A 21,855-nucleotide genomic window follows, 5' to 3' on the forward strand; every position below is an offset into this window, starting at 1 on the left:
AAAATCCAATGTGTTTTTTTTTTAACATATCACGAATTATTAGGTCATAAAATATAGAGTCCATGAATGCGCGATGCAGTATCGAAATATTCAAGATGCAGGTATTTGCGCGATTAAAATCTTTTTCGTTTAAAATAAACGGATCGTGCGTTACAATATATGTTAAGGTTTTTCAATAAGGTTCTTCTCTCGTATATCCTTAGCAAGGATAATCCTGAAAATATCGATGAAATATTTTACATCATATGTACACAAAGAGCGGTCATATACGCGAAGTGGTTAACGCATTACAAAATCGATAGTGTGGAATTCGATTGGCACTTAACAGTCGTGTAATTGGAGCATAAATAATCCAGTGTCCCGCAACAAACACGCAAGGCCGGGGCCCGGAACACGAACCCGGGTTGTTAGCTACAATGTACCGGCGGCTGTACGAACGTAAATACGCGAGCGAGCCAATTTTGTTAATTTGAAGAACTTAACGCGATACCGGGAACATTTCAGCCGCGACCGTTATAAACGAAATATTCGCGTGTGTGGCATCGTATTTATGTATGCATAAGCAAACGGAGCGCCGTCCTTACTAATAAGCGTCTACGTTTGCGTGCGGACGCGACGCAGGTGTAATGAGCGCGCGTGTACACACATACGGTCTCTCTCTCTCTCTCTCTCTCTCTCTCTCTCTCTTATAGATGATTATCATTTTCCAATACTACTTATAATCCGATTCAATCGGAATTTTTTGCGGTCGGGGGAGGTGGAACGCTAACGAACTCCCGCGGGACAGTTGCGCATATCTCTGGTTCCTGTTAGTCTTTCGCCGCGGGGCGAATTGTAATAACGCAAATAACATAGTAGCTATGTACACCGGATATTGGATAATTAGGCGATACACCCTTGTCGCAGAATGAGTCAATTTGCAGGAGTGGCTTGTATAAATAGCGTCTTACATTATTGCTGCTCTGTCCACACGGAAAACTTTGAAGATTATCAAACTGCAGAAATGCAGCGGACTTGAGACGATAAAAATATCGGTAAACGGAACGTGTGTATCCGCAACACGCGACGATAATTTTGATTAAAAAAAAAAAAAAAAAAAAAAAACTGGTAAGTCGCGACGAATAACGATATTTCTGCGCACGTTCTAAAACAATGACTCGTAAAAAACTCGACTTTCTTGGTGTCGCTTTGCGAAATATCGTTATTTAACTCGCAATTTAACTAAATTTCGCCAAACCATTTAGGACCGATCAATTACACTTTCTCTTTCTCTCTTTGTCTATACCATATTGATGGCCGCTAATATGACGAGAGAGAGGGAGAGAGAGAGAGAGAGAGAGAGAGAGAATGAATAGACCTAATACCTCATTCTATGGGATTTCGCGGCTACGGTACGGGGGTCGGGCCCTAAACCCTCCTACGGTTCACGATTTATGACCGTTGTCGTCTATATCTCTGGAAGAAATAGATTATAGCGGAACGCGCGAGAGAGAAGCATGCGAGCTGGCGAGACTGGAAGGGCTGATGTATTAATTTCTCACGTAAAGCGTAGAAAGAGAAACATACGCCATCGCCTCCTATTCCTCTTCTCCTGCCGGGACAAAGCTGGAAGAGATAAATAAAGCGCGTTAAGATGGTTCTTGTCGCGCAACATGGATCTCAATTATTCGAAACTCCGTGGTCCCCGAGGTCTCCCGCAAAGGTCTCGTGATTTTCGAAAATAATTCGGTCGTATCCTGACGAAGAGCGAGACGGATCGAAGGCGATCATCGGAGGCTTAACGTGAGAGCGAGGAGAGAGGAGAGAGGAGAGAGGAGAGAGGAGAGCGAACAAACATTGCGACGAGAGACGCGCGCGTCTCTGGATGTCATACATATGTACGTGAGTTGTATCCGATTAATCAGCATAATAGACCAAGCTGTAATCGCAGCGGACACTCCATTATGATCGCTTTCGCGTATATGGTTTCATGCCGCTAATCTGAAATTAATCAGCCGCTTAATCATTATCATTCCACGTTGAACTCTCCGCACGCAGCCGGCGCGGCGAGCGGTCATTCCTGTTATGAATGTTACAACTGCGTCCTTGCTTTCTCTCTTTCTCTATCTTATCTTCTTTATCTCATTTTATGCTACGCTTTAGACCAATGTGTGTATGTATGCAGGCACGATTTTCTCAAGTCATAAATGCGGCCGCGAGACGTTCCGCGAGACGGCCCGCATAGTTTTCTAATTGAAATAATTAATGACACGTACATTTAAATATGAAAAAATAATTGTTTTTCTCCTTTAATTGGGTGGGCAAAAAATCAGATGGACGTAGCAAGGTGTGTTGCGTCAACCTTTTTCAACTTTTTTAAATTAATTTTTAAATAAAGTTTATTTAAATTGAAATAAAGTGAAAAATTTAATTTGAATGAAAATTAATTTTAATGGACGTATCATTTATATTATTTTTCTCTTTACTGTCGTCGCTTGCGAAAGCGACGATGAGTGTTGAAGGTTTGAGAGCGTATCATTTATCTTCTATCACTGATGAGTCTGTCACTATATTTAGTTATTCATCTGTATGCTAATCTCAATATAGTTCGGTATTATTATTCAGCAAATTTTTTATGCATTCTCCGTTCATCGATCACAGAATCATATTTCGCGCATCTCTTACATTATCCCCTCGCGATACATCTTTCAGTTGTTTGATCTTTCTTTTTCTTTTTTTTTTTTTTTTCTTTTCTTTATCACTTATATTTATCAAGTACGTCGAGGGGATTTAATTATAGAGCACGGAATAAATATATCCTCTTCTATTCCGCTATAAATATATATTCTCTTCCTGTATTCTCTTTTCTTCTCTTTGGATGCCCCGTTGTCGCGTCGATTGGCCGATTGAAGGATTTATGCCGTATGCCGGAACGCACGACGGACTACATTAATTTCGCGTTTTTGGCGACGACCGCGATCGCCCCGTTCGTAGCTCATTATCGCGCTTGTCGACGGTAGATTTATAGCGCTCTTTAATCTGTTATGTAATCTCTGCGTTTCTGTTTTCTCTGTGACTCGTTGACCGGCACAACGCGGTGCGCGGCGCCTCTTAATCTCGGAATTTCTTTGTCATAATGCATTCAATCACGGATTCATGAATTAAACATTTTCATCGTATCTCCGCGACGCGATAAATCCGATATTTAGAATCGGCTCCGGGTCGCGCGGAGTCATTTTTTATCCATGGCCATTTGTCGCGGCGTTAACGTCGGCGTTAATTATATGACGGTATTATTAATGCGATCGACGATCTTTCTCTCTTTTTCTCAGATACAACTCTCGTCTCTCGTGTTGCGATCTTTCACATTGAGCATATATACTATATACCATCGTATATCGACGATATAACGGCGCGTACTTTCGAAGCTACGACGTGTCGGAAATCTCTCGCGCTTCCACGGTATGTCCACGGTAAATGCCTGTTCTCGCCTCTAATAATTTATTTCGTTGAGAAATTGAGTTCGAACGCGTGTTGAGTCTCGAATCGTAAGATGTTCCAATCCGAAAACACATTTATTATTGATCGAAGCGCAACGTCCCGCTCGATTGGCGTGTATATATATGCACGAGCGCGAGGAAGCGCGACCGATGATCAAGGTGGGTGTAGGCTATTATACACATCGCGCCGGGAGACGTCAGCCAAACCTGGGTGTTGTTATTAATTAAATGTCTGACTGATAGGCATCAAGCGACACGCCAAATCCCCTCGTGGGCCTCGTCCCTATTAGGCATCATTTGTCTCCGCTACTGGGAGATCTCATCATTCTCTTTTTAATCCGACCTGCGGGCCCGCTTCTTTTCATTCTTGAATGTCCCTCATCCCGAGTCGTTATTCGTTTTTATTCGTAGTTAAAGCGTTATTAAAAAGTAATGGGGTTAGGTTTTTTTTTTTTTTTAATTTTTTATCTTATTTTAAAAAATATGCTTCGATAATATTTAAATCATCGTTTAAAAGTTTAAAACTTATTAATAATAATTATTAATAATATATTATTATATGTATATAAAATGTGTAATTACATTAATAATTAATAACTATTAATAAATTATCTAATTTTTTATCTTTTTAAAAAATTATTCGTTTCATTCATTGATTTATTTTATTTTCAATTTTATTCTGGAAAACTTAATAATATTTAAATGATGTTTTTAATTCAATACAACTTGTGTCGTAAAAAAAAGATTTTTAATTGTCTTATTAGTATATAATAAATTATTTATCTCTTTTTACTTTGAGAAAATAATTATTAATTTTATTTTAACAATTTTTTTTTTGCCGTTTATTCAAAAAATCGATATAAATAATTCTATTAAAAGTTTTTATTATTAAAGCAAATAAAGATTCTTTTGTATTTTTTTTTTTTTTTTCTCTGCATTTATTATTCATTTTGCAAATCCGAGTTCAAAAATAATCGCTTCTCAAAATGACGGCGATGTGTTATCAGCTAAATATCGGTTGGCAGCTCTGTTTTGCAGCAATAAATCAACATACGAATATAAACCGAATTAAATTAATTAACAGAAACCTGCCCTCGCGGCATGTCGGCGCTTTTCGCCGTTATTAACCGTTACGGCAAATGCGATCGCGCATAAATATGTCCACAACGGATAAAGCATCGTAACGCAATATCATCCACGACGTGTACGGCCTTCTCGTGGGGCAAATTGTTCGTCCCCGCCGACGATATTCTCCATCTCGTCGATGCGCGATAGCTCGCGATATTCCTTTGAATCATCGTTTCTCATCAGCGTCGTGAAAAATCCTTAGGTATCGATCGGGCCAACTATCGTATCGTTATGTGCCCGACGGATACATACGGCTTATTAATATTAATGAATGGCCTCTCATAAGTTCTCCTTGATTTATGTCTCCAAGTCCTACGCCAATGCACGGGCTTGTTGCCCCGCCGTAAATCTTCGGGCATAGCGGGACAAAAGTAATTTCTGTACGTTATTTGTATTTTTAACAGATTCCTCTCTCTCTTTCCCTCTCTCTCTCTCTCTCTCTCTCTCTCTCTCTCTCTTTCTCTTTCTCTCTTTCTCCCGTTCTCAACCGTGGCGAGAGACCTTCGTTTTCGTCGCCTCTCCTCCGCCCTTCAGTGCCGCTGCAGCCCGTTCACCAGCTGTAAAAGACACGTGCAGGAATCAAATTGGTGCTTAAAAAAATATCCCCGACTATCGGAAGATTTTTACATACACATACATCACATACATCAGTTGCACATAGTTTAAAATGTCGCCGTTAACTGCTTACCTTGGACGTGACAAATCACATTCCGTGCCGTGTAACAGTACTAGCGATCGCGTTTCACTAGAATTTCTTACGTCTTGCCGTTGTGTCATTACGTTAATATAAGTATCAGATTTACTGTTAAAATTGTCTTATTTAAGATAAAAAAAACTTTACATGTGCAAAAAAAAAAAAAAAAAAAAAAATAAAAAATAATTGTACAGGAAGTATGCGATACACACGCGTCGACGGCATTAGCCGGCACAGTTTCATCAAGCCTGGCGGCTCGTACGCGAAATTAGTTGAACGCACCAAAACTTTGCAAAGGACGTATACATATATATGTGCGTCGTGGTTGTAATTAAACGTAAATTAGGGCTGAGCCGCCTACCTCGAATTCTAACACGTAACGGAGTTGCAAACGCAGTCGCGTATAGCTTAAAGGCAGAGATCACATTATGTGACACATGCTGATACGAGTCATCGTTCGAGGCTTCGTTCTACCGCATGTCGGGAAACGACGGTAATTTCGACATTCCTGCCGCGTCCGCGAAGTTTCGCAAGTTTCGCTGAATGACACGAGAAATTACAACGTTCTTCGCAGAGCAGCGGATGAAGAGGGGAGGGGAAGGGGAGGGGGGGCGGCGGGGAGAAAAAAAAAGAGGGAAAGAAGGAGAGAGAAAAAGGCGCGCTTGTGATGCTCCTGAAATTATCCGCGGATCTCCGTAATTAATTAAAGGAGCCGATAGAGCGATAAAAGAGAGCGACTACCGCGCTGTCAAGAGTTCGGAGATGTACCGTTAATTCGCAGCGACGCGTTCGACGGAGTGTGCGAAATTTACAGGCTACCCCTGCCTTTTCTCTCCCCTTTCCCCTCTTCTTCTTTTTATCATCCCGTCATCGAGAGAGACGACGAATCGAGGACCGATGTTAGCCCGAGATGGTCCATCGTGCTATTCTGCTCCCTCGCGTCGCCCAAGCGATACCGAGGGGACCCGTCCTGAGAAAACTCTGTAGAAAACGGGGCCTAAGTTTCCGGCACAAGACGCTGAATTATGGGCGTCATTGTTCGGCCGTGAAACAACAACCCGCCTCATTACATGTGGGAATTATTAATGCCGGACCACCTCAATGATACTATCTCTCTTTCTTTTCAAGTGTGTGTGTGTGTATATATATATATATATATATGAATCGCGTGTCATCGCCTCCGCTTGATTTTACCTTCTTGCCCGAACCGGCTCATTCGCTCATTCAAAGGACTCTCAGGAATAGTCGCGATCGAAGGAGGATTTGATTGAGACGCGAAGCGTAATAAATCACTAAGAGACACGTCCGGACTATCAAAAATTAAATTACCGGATAATTATGTCACACGAGGCGTCTAAGAATATGTGCTTGATCTAATAAATTACCTCTTATAATAAAGGAGAGGAGATGAAAATAAAACTATTCTACCTCTGCATATATAAAAGTTTATTATTACATTTTATACTTTTAGCTAATAATAATAATAATGCAGACTTAGAGCGAGAAGAATTACAATGATTCAAAAAATTGATCAACTGTTTGGAAAATTCTAGAAAATATTTAAAGACATATTATTGTATTTTAGAAATTTATTTTACAATATATTTACTTGTTTTAATATTACCTTTATATAGAGTTATTAAAAAAAATCCGCTTTTATATGATTTTGTTTTCTTTTCCTTTTTTCGATATTAAAATTTTGAAGAGGAGATTCTTAAAACATTTGATCACAGCTTCATGAGCAACTATAGTTATATGAAATTATATAGTTTGACTTTACACAATTTTCTCTTAAATTTTACACAAGAACATACACACTTTGAAGGCACACGGACACTTTTAGATAATTTTAAACATAATTATACAATGTTTCTCCGATCCTCGTGTCTCAAGATGAGTATGAAGATTGCTCGCCTTTACAACGTTAATGACGCCTTTCTAAACGTGCGGCGGGAGGCACTGGAATCCGCTCGTGCAGATTTGTGCATTTCGTGAGAATTTCGCGCAGACCTTTTAAATACGCTGACACTAATTAATTCTCGAGCATGATACGATCGTGCGGAACAACAAACGGGAGAAAGTCGCCATTAGGCTGCCAGAAAAATCAGCAGCCTCGTTAAGAGAAGGTTGAAAGGGAGAAGTATAAGGCCGATCGAAGATAATCTGATATATATTAAGGGTATACAGTGTGTGTACGTAGTCTGGTTTTTTTTTATTCCGGAAAACGTTCGCCGTTATATGTGCCTATTACAGAGCATAATCGACAGCCTAACGGTCTGTGCGTTAAAGTTACGATGTGCTGTTGTATGCCGCGCACACGTTGTGTAAATCGTTGGATTATAATGAATGCGTCCCGTTTCGCATTAAATGCGAGCGAAATAGAACAAGTTGCGCGGACGAAACTATTTTCTCGAAAGCAGATCGCAGTTAAATTATACATAATTTGACGTGTTGCGCGTGGTATGGTAACATTACGAATAACATTCTTTTCATCAGTAGCAGCATTTGTGCTATACCTTATATTACGTTCGGTTTTATATAAAGCACTGTTTGACCGTTGAAATTTTAAAGCCCGATCAAAGAAAAACGATTGTTCCATCTATCTGATCTCAACGGAATTTTTACGCTCTGTACTTTTCCGATAAACCATTTTTAACGGAATCACAAATACCTATTTCATTTCATCAAAACTTGCACAATATCCGTATGTAATAGTTTAACGAACAAAAGCGTGCCTTTCATCACATTCCTAGTATAAATGTTGCATAAAAAAAAGCAAGCGTCAATACTTTCCGGTCAGGTGAGCACCGATTGATTTAAAAATCATAGTCGACAGAACACACACGCACACACGGAATAATCTCGGACGTTCAACTCTGAGCAGTATCCCCTCAGGATCCAGGTACGGCTCGGTCGCAATCGAGTTTCCGTCGATAAAACCGAATGGTCCACGGCGTCTCGTCCACCAAACGTCCGTAATCGTTCCGTCAAAAAGTCGTGTGGGAGGCTGCGAGTCGTGTTCATCGACGTCAAAAAAAAAAAAAAAAGCAAAACTTATCAGGATATAAATCCGCCTTTTTTTTCCACCTCACGGAGCAGGGTTGAAGGAAAGCAATATTATCGCATGTATATCGGGACACACCTGCGCGAGAGAAGCTCGTAGCCATTCCTCCGTCTCTCGCAAGAGAGAGAGAGAGAGAGCGAGAGTCCGCGGAGTAATAAATTTCAAGTCGGTAAAAACGGCACGCGGTAGGTTACGAGAGATTGATGGAGCGACGCGCGAGAGGTGAGAGCGCGCGAGAGACGGCCCGCGTAAGTGGGCCTTCTCTCGTCCGATCTCTCTCTCTCTCTCTCTTTTTCTGTTGGTCCGACAGTGATCATCAAAGCAGAAAAAAGTCGCCACCCGGAAAGTTCTCTCGGCCCGGCTCGGTTTGCCCTCGAACGCAAGTACGGCCGCTAACCGTCGTAATGACCGCTCCGTATACGTCTGCCCGGGTGAAAATAATTTTAACTCAATTACGCGCGCGGCAGCCTGCATGCCTTGCCTCATAGTCTTCATTGTCGACCTCCTCGTGCCCGACGACGGCTTGGGAACGCCCGCTCCTTTCGTTACAAGCGGCCGATCCGTCGCGACGTGGCGCCTTTTGATGTCTGTGTAGCCTCTCGGCTCTCTCGTGCGATGCAATTTCGCCATTGTCTCGCAGCTTAATCTCACGCAGTTATGTTGATGTCGTTATTATTATCGTTATCTTAGGTCCCTTCAATGTACGGATAATTGAATCGATTCATGCGGTTATGTATGAAGTGAAACGAAAATTTCAGAATATAAAGTTATGCTACAGCTTTATTGCGATGTCTGTGATATGCTGAAATATATTCAGATAATATATAATGCCTCACAAAATTGTGAGCCATTGTTGTAAATATTTCAAAATATTCTAAAAGAACTTATTATACTTTCATCTAAAAATAAGTTATTGAAATTTATTTTTATATGTATTTTTTTTTCTTCCTGTTATATTAAAGATTTTTATGAAATTTTTAAAATATTTCATACATTTTCATAAATAAATACTAGTCACATAGCGTCCCTTACTATATGCAAAGTTCTTTCTTGCGTGCTTGTAGGATTGCCTATCTTTAGGGAAAGAAATATATATATATATATATGTGTGTGTGTGTGTGTGTGTGTGTGTGTGTGCGCGTGCGTGCTACGTCGTTCGCTTCTCGTGAAATATGCAAAAATTTTGCGGAATTTTAAATGTATATTTTTCGTGTTTTTCAATACATTCGTATGATATAAATATTAATCCAATTACTTGCAAATTATATAATAAATGTTACATAATAAACGTTGATACTAAATGAATAGACATGAATCAAGCAAGCAAATGGATACATTTATCTCGTAAACGTTAATTGCTTTAATGCCTTTATTATTACAGCAATTAATTATCGATTATTCGAGCTTGTTTCGTTACGTTATTTCTGCATGCACGCATCGCATCGCATCGCATCGCATCGAGAGGACTTTTCAATCGTACAAATCGACGAATATATAAAGAGATTCTCCTCTTTTTTAATCACTACATTCATCCTGAACTCGAGACAATTCGACGGAAATAAAAGAAAGAAAGAAAGAGTGAGAGATGAGAGACGCAGGATTATATTGACTTGTGAAGAGGATGAATAAGCGATCCCGCGCAAAGTGTATCGGGCCGATGACGATGCTTTACGATCGAAGATAACGTGCAGAAGACTATACGCCAATTTCACAGGCCGCGTTTCCCCCCGAGGAATTAATCGCCCCTCGTTTAAACCTTCGGCACTCCTCGTCCTTCCATTTTTAAATCTCCTCACGGCATCATCCGTCGATGCGGCCAGCGAGAGCGTCTCCCCTTTGCTGGTTGCACGTTACGCGTATATACACAGACATATATATCGGGGGTAACTACTCTAATTATCGAGGTCTCGCGTAAAACGAGTATGTAAACATAAATCGACAATCTTGTCGAGTCAACCGCGCGATCGTTTAACTACACGGTAAGCTCATTTTTCTTCCGTCGCTGCGAAGAAGAAAGAGAAAGAGAGAGAGAGAGAGAGAGAGAGAGAGAGAGAGTGAGAGGAGAGGAGAGAGGTGGAGGAGAGGAGGAGAAGAAGAAGTCCTTGACGTCTTATTACGACGATTAAAATCCCCGTGCGTTTTCTCTGTCTTTTCCTGTTCTCTAATTATTTTACTTCAATAACCTATCGACTATTCTCCCTGCCTCCGTTTGTAAATTAAAATTTCCTCGGGATATGCATTTTTTTTTTTCGTTTAACCGGACGAGCATCTTGTCGGAAACGTCCCTCACGTTTCTAATGGGACCGAATTATATCGCGAGCAATTATTCCGATGACGTAAATGTCCTCGCGAGATAAAAACAGGCTGTCGATTCGGGTTTCTTGTCAGTATTCGCGATGCGATCCTCTCTCATCGCACGTAAATACTCTCTTTGTCTCTTGTTCCTGTATAAACGCAATAATTTTCTCTCTCGCTGCGTGACACGAATATCACTTGGTCTCATTACGTTTATCCCCCCCCCCTTCAGGAAGCGCTTTATGCACGGAATGAAACAACAAACAAACTGTCCTGGTATATTTTATGTCCTCATTTGCGTGAGCATTCTATAACAACATGAGTACTGTATTGTATTATTTATCGCATTTGCCTCTCTTTCGTTGAGATGTTTCGCTCATTTATTCGCGATGTCACATCATATATAAATAACTCTCACACAGTGTGATCCAGTAAGAATCCAATCCCTCGTATCGCGCGATCTTTCGCGTTTCTCTCGTGCCTGGCGTTAAACATGCGTCTGTGAGATGCATATAAAAATCTCACGATCCCAAAACACAGCTACGAACAAAGCACATATTTGCCCTGGCAGCGCCTTTTGATCCGCGGCAATGTAAATTTACCGAGAGAAAATAAATATGTACAAGCATGTATAAATATTAACATCTATTCAAACTGTCAATACGTTTAGATAAGGCAAGCAAGAGGCATGTACGTATTTATTGACTCGTAACCCAAAAAAGTATATACCCAAAAAATATGTTTCCGATATATTAAATCGCGATTAGATTCTTACATTTGTTTTTTTTTTTTTTTTTTTCTTTTTTTTTATTTCTTATGTATATTTAAATTACATATATTTATATGACAAATACTTAATATTTAATATATAATTTTTGTTTTTGACAGATTGTAAAACTGTACTTAATCGATCCAAGATGTCAAAAATTATAGCTACGCTATAAGGGATAAATTTGTATTGGCATTAATTTTAAAAAGGAAATCTTGCCGCCATTCGCGCCGGCTTTACGAAGTATCCCTTCGACACCTCGGGAGGTTTGCACAGACTCCTCCCTTCGGTAGCCGTGACGCTGTCGCGGTATCTGATTATTCCATTTGTAATTACAACGATAATATACGGCACGCCTTTTTCAAAGAATCTTACGGCCGTGCACACGTGGAGGATGTGCGTGCGTGAAGGAAGTCGTCGATGGCGTCGACGACGATCGGAGAGGAGGACGGAAGGGTGGCCGCATGACCGCGCACAGGGGATGGGGATGGGGAAGGGGGATAGGGGACCTCCGTTTGGTGGGGAGAGGCAAGGGTTTCGGGTGGCAAACGGCATGGGCCGCGAAAAGGGGACCCGCGTAAATTGAAAGGGGGCACGGCCGTCTTGTTGTGTTTAAAAAGGCAATTTGCGGGCCTGAGATACGGCCTATATATTACGGTGCAACTTGCTACGCGAGTTGGTGGGAGATAGCTCGCTCGATAGCTCGCTCCCCTTTTTCTCGCGCGGCGAGGGGAAGGGGAGACTTTGCCGTGGACCCCGAGCGGGGTCCTCCTTCGACCGCACCGTTCCCTCTCGTCGAGCGAGATCTCCTCTCCTTTTCCCGGGCCCCGAGGGCCTCCTACCGCCCCACCATCTGGCCAGGTAAATGCGTTTCTTGTGTAGCTCGCTGCTCGTTTGCGGACGGGACGATTTACTCTCGCGGTATAGTCGTATTCAAATATCTTCTTGTGCCGGGCGAACGAGACCCCGCGAGCTGCTTCGCCGCCTTCGTTCTTCCGCCCTTTTTGACCGCCTCGTCTCGTTTCTTCCCTCTTCGTTCCCCTTCCTCGCGCCTTCTCGCCTACACAGATTTCTTTATCCTCCGTTTCGTTGCACGCGCCTAATCCATTTAGTCCTCGCAATTGCCACAGCGACCTAATCCTTTGTAACCGCGGTGTAATCGAGGAGCTACCGACAGCGGTGGACGAACTCGAGAGAGTTGCGGGTTTAATTATCCAACCGCGACAAACGGAGCGTTTGATAATTATGAGCAGATGGTTCTCCCTAAGTTATGATTTTACGCCACGAAGAGGGTGCAGTGATACGCCACATGTGTACATGTACATTACGTTAATCGCGCTGTAAATTGTCATTGCCGTTGACGACGTCGATCTGGGAAGCGATAAGACATTATGAAATCAGACAGGTAACGTTCTACTTTTCTTTTAAAACATATTTAGAATTATTTGACAAAAATTTTCAACAATTTCGTGGAAACTTTCAAGACATAGAAATTTTAAATTTTTATTTTACATATATATTTGATTTGATATACTTTACTTTACTTTATATATAATATAATAATAATTTTGTTACGTATACAAAACACTGTTTTTCCTAGCTAAATTGTTTGATGAAAAAATCAGGAATTGATGGGCTCGAATAATTTCGATATATAGTACCTTGTTTAAACATTTATGTTATTTGTGATTCATGGAAAATACATGCGAACACGTCGATTATTCCCTAACCGATCGACGTCCCGTCAACAATGTATTAATAAGCGACTCGCTATTACGATAATTATATGTCAGGTTGCGCCGGCGAAAAAAAGCGTTCCTCTTTCCGTATTACGGATAATTCGGTAAGTTGTGAGGTGCAACAACTATAAAATATTCGGCGTGCAACATGCATATGCATATTCAGGTTACTTGAATACCGCGATCGTTAGGCCGTGCACGCGTAATTCAGACTTATTAATATCTCTTAAATTGAACGGGTTGCTTAATTTTAGCGATATCTTGTAGCGATTTACGTTGTGGTTCGCTTGGCGTGTATTTATCACAAGCTCCCAACGACCACGCCCGTTTTATCGCTTACATCTGGCTGAAAAGTAGCTTCCGTATTTCGCCAGGATCGTAGCTTCATCGTCAGTAGTTCCACGAAAATTCGATTAAATACAAAGCAGCCTTAAAAAGCGCTTGCGCTCGCTACCAATTATGCCAGTATGGCGCAAAGTGTTGGATGCATCTCCCAGCATCTCAAACCGGTTTTGGTATAATTTCGCTACTTTTCGCGGAGAGCGCAGTCAAACGCGAATCAGTTTCGCAATAATTATCGCCTACAAAAGAGAGAAAGTTTCTTCGGTCTTTCCGTATACCGCGGGAATTATTCAAATTGAGCAAAAAGATATAAAAGGTGAATATTAAAAACAAATTAATTAAAAAGAGTTAATAACTGTATAAACTTAAGTTACAAAGAAAGCACATTTTTAAAAAAAAAGGTAAACAAACGATTTTGCTAGAAATACGATTTATGTTTGTATTTTCGACACGTCAAATATAAAAGACAAATATTCTCATTCATATATGTATATTAATTTTAATTTTTTGGAAAATATTTTGTAACAACTAGAGGGATGAACTTTTATTAATAATCACATGTTTTATGTTTAAAATCACAAAAATTGATATTATCACGCAATTTAGAACAAGAGTTAACATCTAACCCAATTGCATGATGGTAGAGCTGCTGCCGTTTCGTAAGAACGTGAGAAAAAATACATCTGTATGAAAGTATAAACTCATTTGCACAGAATGTATGACAATCGTAATAAATTGCGTCTTCCGATATCGATCTCCTCATGTTACTTAGTAGCGCGATCTAGGAATGTTACATCCTTAGGCGTTTACTTCTCTGGCGAGCATCATAAATATCACGCAGCGATTCCAATTAACTTTATCTCTATCTGTACAAATTACACAGAACGTCGTCGCTAAATTCACTAAATTCACGAATGGCTGGAGATACGAGTTACAGATACGAGATATATTTCTGCGATGTAATCAAATTTTTAAGAACTTTTTTTTGTTGATTTTGCGGGAAAATTGCTGATTTTTTAAACGTTTAAAATTTCGAAAGATAACAGGAGGTATATTTCGATAAATTGACAAGTAAGAATATCAATAAATATAAGTAAAAAGTACAGTACCAGTTGACTTTAACTTTAGAATAAAAGACAAGAAAAATCAAAGTGTTCTATTATTTACATTACGTAATATTTTAATTTTTCTTAAGCCTCTTTCTCGAGCCTCGTGCAAAAATTGTGCAAAATGGCAATATTCATAATACGTATTTCCAAATAGCACATATAACAGACATTATTTGGTAAGGCAACCTCGCACTGATTTCCTCCATCCTCCCTTCCGAGCCACATATTACATCGTCACGACGTTTAATTAATGTTGGCATAACGGATAGAAGGTAGGGGAGAAATACACTATGAAGATTCCTGTATAAGCGTAGAGAATGGCTACGCGATTTATCTATTCATCTTATTTATGATTTGTATATATATGCTGCGATATTTATACTTTACTTTTTGTATACATTTGCATAATTATCGGTTATTGTTCACGATTAATATTTTATTATTTATAATAAAATTTTGCATGTATTAAACTACCCATATTATTTTTAATAGGTTGCATAAGGTATATTATAGCTCTTTTTTTGCACTGAACAGATGTTCAAAAACATATTTATTATATGTATATAAATTATAATTAATATACAATTATTTTACATGTTTTTTTAAATTGTATAATATTTATGAAAATTAATAAAGGCCAGAAATATATCCTCTTTGAAATGAAATTTACAAAATTGTTGAATTTTCGCGCAAACTATTCTGTATCATGCAAAATTTTCGCGTTAATGCAATCTACATCTTGTCATAAATTTCAATAAAACAATATACAAAGTTTAGTCATAGATTATTATTACCGATAGAAACATGTATCGATGAAATGATAGCAAGAATTATTGCACGTCGAATCACGATGTAGAGGTATAAGATGCAATTGGATACATTTAAAAAATACAATTACAGCATGATAATAAGGTGATGTATGAGCGAGATGCACGAAGCTAAGGGGGCGAAAACCTCTTCGCGTTACCTCTCGCACTACCGAAGTTTCCAATCTATAAGGTATCAACAGTTGCCTAGCTGGCACGTTGTATACCTCCGGGACTTGCGATTTAGTATGTTGATATAACGGATGGGTGAGCAAGAAAAGCTCGGGCGAGCACCTCCTTCACGAGGCGTGAGATTGAAAGGGAATAAAAAAGAAGTTCCCGCGCGACTTGTATCGAATTTCACACTGCGTACTTTCCGGCTATTTATACCGCGTCTGTATACACTTCATTATGTACATTTAAATGGTAAAATTTCGTCGCCACTCCAAGAAAGAGTTTCGAGAGCCTCGAGAGACGTAAATTTAATCCAGTGAGCGAGTGTCAGTTGTATGATCTCCTAGAAATTCTGCAGTCAGATCTCGAAATAAAAATACACATTTAAATACAATTAAGAAAAAGTTCTAAACATATGTATATTTTTTATTATAATTTATATTAAATTTTTTTATTATAATTTATTTCGTTAAACTTTTTTACGTATATTTAATTTAATGAAAATGTCGCACGATCTTGGAAGAAACATTTGAGCAGTGGAATTTTGAAATAAAATAATAGTATAATATATAATAATAATAATTTATAACTGTAAATAGTATATATAGTAGTAATTAGTCATTAATAAAAATTAAAAGAAATCTCTTTAAACATTATGAACACAACGTGCTACATTTTAAAAAATAAATTTGATTAGAAGATGAACACGTCAAGGAAACGCGGGAAAAATATTTGACGCAGTCAAATTTTGAAATAAAATTGCATGCAGCTAAATAAAATTATAATTATATATTAGATATTACATATAATATAAAAGATATTACATTTTTTTCTCTAATTTATTTTTAAAAGCGCACAGATGTTCTTTCCAACCATCGATCAATCTTTCGGCCAAACTTGTGCCCCAGTAATCGTAGTCGTCGGGAGGATGATCTTGATGTCAGTAACGAAACGCGGAGGCGTCGCTCGGTTGAACTTCCGAAACCTCTCGCGGCGCGGAAGCAACCGAACGAGAAGAACGACCCTCGCGTCCTCGCGCTCGCGCGTTCCACCGTATACCTTCGGGAGTCGCGATTCGGAATGTTGATATAACGGATGGGTGAACAAGAAAAGCATCGCGCGGCGAGTTCTCTCTCTCTCTCTCTCTCTCTCTCTCTCTCTCTCTCTTTCCTTTACTCCTTCTCTCTTTCTTTGTCGTCCCTTCTCTCGCGAAGGGCCTGCGCGCTCCTCTCTCGTATCCGGCAAAAAAGCACCGGCGCCGGTACATTGAACCCGGCAAGAGAGTTCCGCCACACGTTCGCGAGGCCGTTTCAGTATTTGACTGTTCCCGGTGTGCAGCGGCGACGGGCTCTCCTTCCTCTTTCTTCTCAGTTCGACTCCCGTCGAGACGACAGAACGCCATAAGCAACCAATTTAAATGTAAATTGAAAACCACCGCGGGAGGGGGAGGCGGGGAGGGGGGGAGCATACAAATTGTTCGACTCGCCGTCAAAAAATACTGCGAACAAAGATCAAACGGAAGACAAGACACGCGGACGAGAGGGTGGCGTATCATATGGGGCCGATGGTCGAGATAGAACGAGAAAAGGTGCCCCCGGAGAAGGGCATCTCAGGACAGTCCCGATCTTCTCCCCCGCGCCGTGTCTGTCCCGGCGGTGTGTTGATTGTATTCCCCTTTACTTACTTGCCGTTACCGGGAGGAAGAAGCCGGTCGGTGTTTGTTCCACCCTAAGGCTGAACGGATTCCCGGCTACTATGCTAGACTGCCCTCTAAATATTTGCCTTTCCCCGACGAGAAAGTCCCGTGCGGTTCGCTCGGTCAACGAGTAGTCATCGCGTTTTATCGGAGAGAAAAATTCAGGAAGTATTCAGGGGGAGGAAGAGAGAGAGATAGTTTCTCTTTCTCTTTCTCTCTCTTTCTTTGAAGGATTGTAGGCCATCGTAGAAAATTCTCCCGCATGCTCGACGATTAGAAGCAGCGAGATTAATGGATCAGTTTATCTTCCCCATTAACGATTTCGGATCTGCGCGGGTTCATCCTCCCTCTCGCGTGGCGAGGAATTAATTTTCCATTCTCCCAAGTTGGGCAGAGAGCCGACTTACCATAATTTTCATGGATTCGAATAGCTTCACGACCGGCTGTTGAATATTCCCCCGTTTATTATAAACGGTTTTTGTAATCAACGTCAGACGTAGGAGGATACGTCGTGCGATAGTCGAATACTAATTAAGCAAGTTGCGTTTCTTCAAAAAAGTATAGCATTATGGAAATTTTGTTTCCTTTTTATTCTTTTGCGACATTGTGCGTTTTTTCTATTAAAGAAAAAACTAATTTTTTAATTATATTATACTTTGCCATCTTTCAACTTTTTCATATACGTAGCATACTTTTGCAGAAAAATAGGTCGTTTTTTTTTTTTAATTATAATATAGTTTTTTTTTAATTACTTAATATATAAAATGTTAAAAAGAAAAAACATATAGAAAATGTTAAATAAAATATAAATGTAATAAATAAAATATATACATATTTAATTATTACACTTTATATTATTTTATATTATTTTTACAATTCAAATCTTTTACATAAAAAAAAAAAAAAATGTTTAAATGTTGTGGGCATATTTTATCAAAACTCATATTTTTCCAGAAAAAAAATAGCCTCTACATCGATGTATGTATATATTGGTGATTTCTATATGATTGCATCGAATTTGTGCGAAATATTTTCCTTTTAATCGCTATCAACATCATACGCGCGTTAATCCGCGTACGATGAACGATACGAGGATTGATGCGGGAACGATGTAGCGACTAATTCATCGCGCGGTTTGTCATTAGCTGTCGCGTACAGATGCACGGCATTTTGGGAACATTTCCGGTTACGTTTACAATACCGGCGTCGGCACATAAATTTTTAACGACGACGCCGATGTCGTGTGCCATATACGTGTACGTGTCATGATTTATCGATCCCGACTGGTTAACATCGACAGCCCCAACCCCGGAGGCTGATACAGCGCCTACCGTCCAAACTCGGCGATAGAACCCGATAGATCGCATTAGCTGCCGGCCAAGGTTGCGGCAACATTTCGTCGATTGTATCTCGCGGACACGTTCGACACGTTACGCGTAATCAATATGTACGCCGGTCCCTCGAAGGGACCATGGCCGGTCGAAATATCCGCGATAATGCATAGGCTCGCTCACGCGCGCACGTCCCGAAACGCTGCTAATTTAAATTATTGTGCTTTCAGCCTGACATAACGCACGCGTAAATTTAAATCTCTGAAACAGAACGCAATGCTAATAGGGAGAGAGAGAGAGAGAGAGAGAGAAAGAGAGGGAGGGGGAGAGAGTGCTTGTTAGCACCGTGGTAGCCATCAACATAATTAACCACCTAAGTGGAGACGCCTGTGTATCATTATTAGTACACGCCTCGATGTTACGGGGAAACCAGAGGGGACAAGGGAGAAGATGCTTACGAGAATTTAGGTGTGTCCTGATTTAAGCGCACGTAACGCGAAATATCCAATTAAGTCATAATGGGGCTCCCTATTGCATCCCATATAACATCGCTACAGTGGATATTTATGTTTGCCAGAGACTGTATCTTTTGATACGACAAACGGGGGAGCATTTTCTGATTTGATCCGCTCCGCTCCTCTGAACGTAAAAGCTACCGCGAGAGGAGATGAGCTACAATTCTCAGCATATTACCGTACTTACCTACTTACCTACCTACGAAATCAAAGGAATGTATATAACGAAACTCTCTTTATGCGACGACCTACTTCGTTAAATGTGCCCCATCTCGCGCGATATGTACGTGACTATCCTTTCGAATGGCATTATTCTCGCCACCCTCGAGCGTAGGTTCTTCCCCTACGAATAATATACCTTCCGCGCGGTATATATATATATATATATATATATATATATATATATATATATATATATACACGGTGTAAAATAAATATCTCTCTCGCGATATATAGGAGAGATATCACGATAAATCGGAATACTGATCCGCAATTTTTGCCCTTCTTTTTGCAGTTCGCAACGGTTATTCTTGCGTACCTGTTGCTCTCTCAGAAGGACTCGATATCCGATTGAACACAGCCGTCAGAGCGGTACGATACGGGCCGAATGGGGTGGAAGTCTGGGCCGCACCCTCCCGTAGTCCGCACACAAATCACACCGTTTATAAAGCGGATGCCGTATTGGTTACGTTGCCTCTTGGCGTTCTCAAAACTTCCTCACCACCTTCGGGGGTCAGTTTCACCCCGCCGCTTCCGGAATGGAAGTCTCAGGCGATTCAACGGCTTGGATTTGGCAATTTAAATAAGGTAAGCGCTAATTTTTTACGTACCTATAATATATGTCTTGTATATGCCTTCGACAAATCGCTGTCTCACCCTTAAAATGGATTTATATCGCTTGCAAAACGGCGAATAGTTGTCGAGCAAATTGATGTAAAAAGCATTTCTGCAGTCCTGCATAATCGCGTATTTAGTCTTATCAATGACAAATGCAATGACGTGCAATGACAAATAATATCCAGTAATAATTAATGTATATCTCTTTTATTGAATGAATGCACATTAAAGATACTAGAGAAAGTGCCGAATGTCTTTAGCGTATCATTGTTTAATTCACATTATAAAATATTATAAGCGCTCACACGCACAAATAAATAAGCAAAATTTTACGAAATAAAAGACATTTTACGCAAAAAAAGACATTTATATTATAATAATTTAAAAAAAAGTAATGTCTTGATAAATTAAGATTAATTATTTAGAATTAAAGCTTAGCCAAATATAAATTTGACGTTCTCTCAAATATAATAAGTATTCAAAATTATATAACAAGATATTAAGTATTTATATAAAGTTTGAAAAATTAAATTTATTTACTAAATATATAAATTAAGATTGAATTTGTTTCTGCAATTTTCTCTCGAAATATTTTCGCGTATATATCTTAGTATATAATATATTCTCGTAATTTTTTTTTCAATTTTTCAGGTAGTATTATGCTTCGAGCGCATTTTCTGGGATCCAACGGCCAATTTGTTCGGCCACGTGGGAAGTACCACTGCGTCGCGTGGTGAGCTCTTCTTGTTCTGGAACTTATACAAGGCGCCTGTTCTGCTGGCCCTCGTCGCCGGTGAAGCGGCTTGTGTAATGGAAAATGTCAGTGACGATGTTATCGTCGGCCGTTGCATCGCCGTACTAAAAGTAAGTGGATGAAATTTCTAGTTGGCGCGCGAAAGGTGAAGGGTACATCGGACCCAAGCGATCTTATTCAGCTCGAGCTTATCGAAATGCCTCACCGATATTAATCTTTCTCGCGAGCTAATTTTTTAAAATAATAAAAATTTTAATTCTTCATATTGCCTCTTACAATTTAAAGATTTGATTTTATATCTGAATTGAGCAATCGTAAAAAAAATCTTTAAATGTAAATTTTTAAAATTTGTTTTGTATTTAAATTTAACGAATATAAACTCTACATATGTCAAAGTTTTGAAAAATTGTATCAACTTTTACAAAAATATATTAAAATTTTAATTTATGTATATTATATTAAAGTCGTATTCAATTTAGACATTTATACAGAAGAAACTTATACAGAAAAATTTACGAGAATATTATGTGTTCATATAAGTTGTATTTACCAATTTTTGTACTAAACTCTAATAATTTACTAAGAGTAATCGGGACTTTTTAAATCAATATTAAATATTTCTCGTACATTTTTTTTGAATTTTTTAATTTGACTGTCAAATATTGTGATATATCTTTTTATAAAAATCATGATCTCTCTCTTTCGACTTTTTTTTTTTTTGATACACACTTATACCATGATTCGCGAAAGGAATCTTAATACTTTGTGGCTAGTAATTCTTTTTATTATTATTCTATTTATTATACGAGGAAAAATCAAAAGGATTGTTTTTCTGTTCTCGCAGGGGATTTTTGGCAACCAAGTTGTACCGCAACCTCGCGAAAGCGTGGTAACAAGGTGGCGTGCCGATCCTTGGGCGCGCGGATCTTATAGTTTCGTCGCGGTTGGCAGTTCCGGCAGTGATTACGATCTTCTGGCAGCGCCCGTGTCAGCTCCGCACATGCTCAATCAACCTCCGCCTCAGCCAAGAGTATTCTTCGCAGGTAAATATCAGATCCGTTCGATACTTGGTGACGCGCGTCAGCAAAAGTATGAGAAATTCAAACAGTTGCATATCTCTTCA

At 39.5% G+C, this 21,855-nt stretch overlaps 1 protein-coding gene across 1 annotated transcript in view; it reads left to right on the forward strand.

The window, feature by feature from the left end:
• Positions 1-21,855, forward strand: part of Su(var)3-3 (lysine-specific histone demethylase Su(var)3-3) — a 109,689-nt gene that overhangs the window by 85,634 nt on the left and 2,200 nt on the right. The window contains exons 11-13 of the mRNA XM_072897250.1: positions 19,656-19,948; positions 20,630-20,842; positions 21,577-21,775. Coding sequence (XP_072753351.1) covers positions 19,656-19,948; positions 20,630-20,842; positions 21,577-21,775 — 705 coding nt within the window. The remainder of the gene's footprint in view (positions 1-19,655; positions 19,949-20,629; positions 20,843-21,576; positions 21,776-21,855) is intronic.

Source organism: Anoplolepis gracilipes, chromosome 8 (assembly GCF_047496725.1).
Source record: "Anoplolepis gracilipes chromosome 8, ASM4749672v1, whole genome shotgun sequence".
NCBI lineage: Eukaryota > Metazoa > Arthropoda > Insecta > Hymenoptera > Formicidae > Anoplolepis > Anoplolepis gracilipes.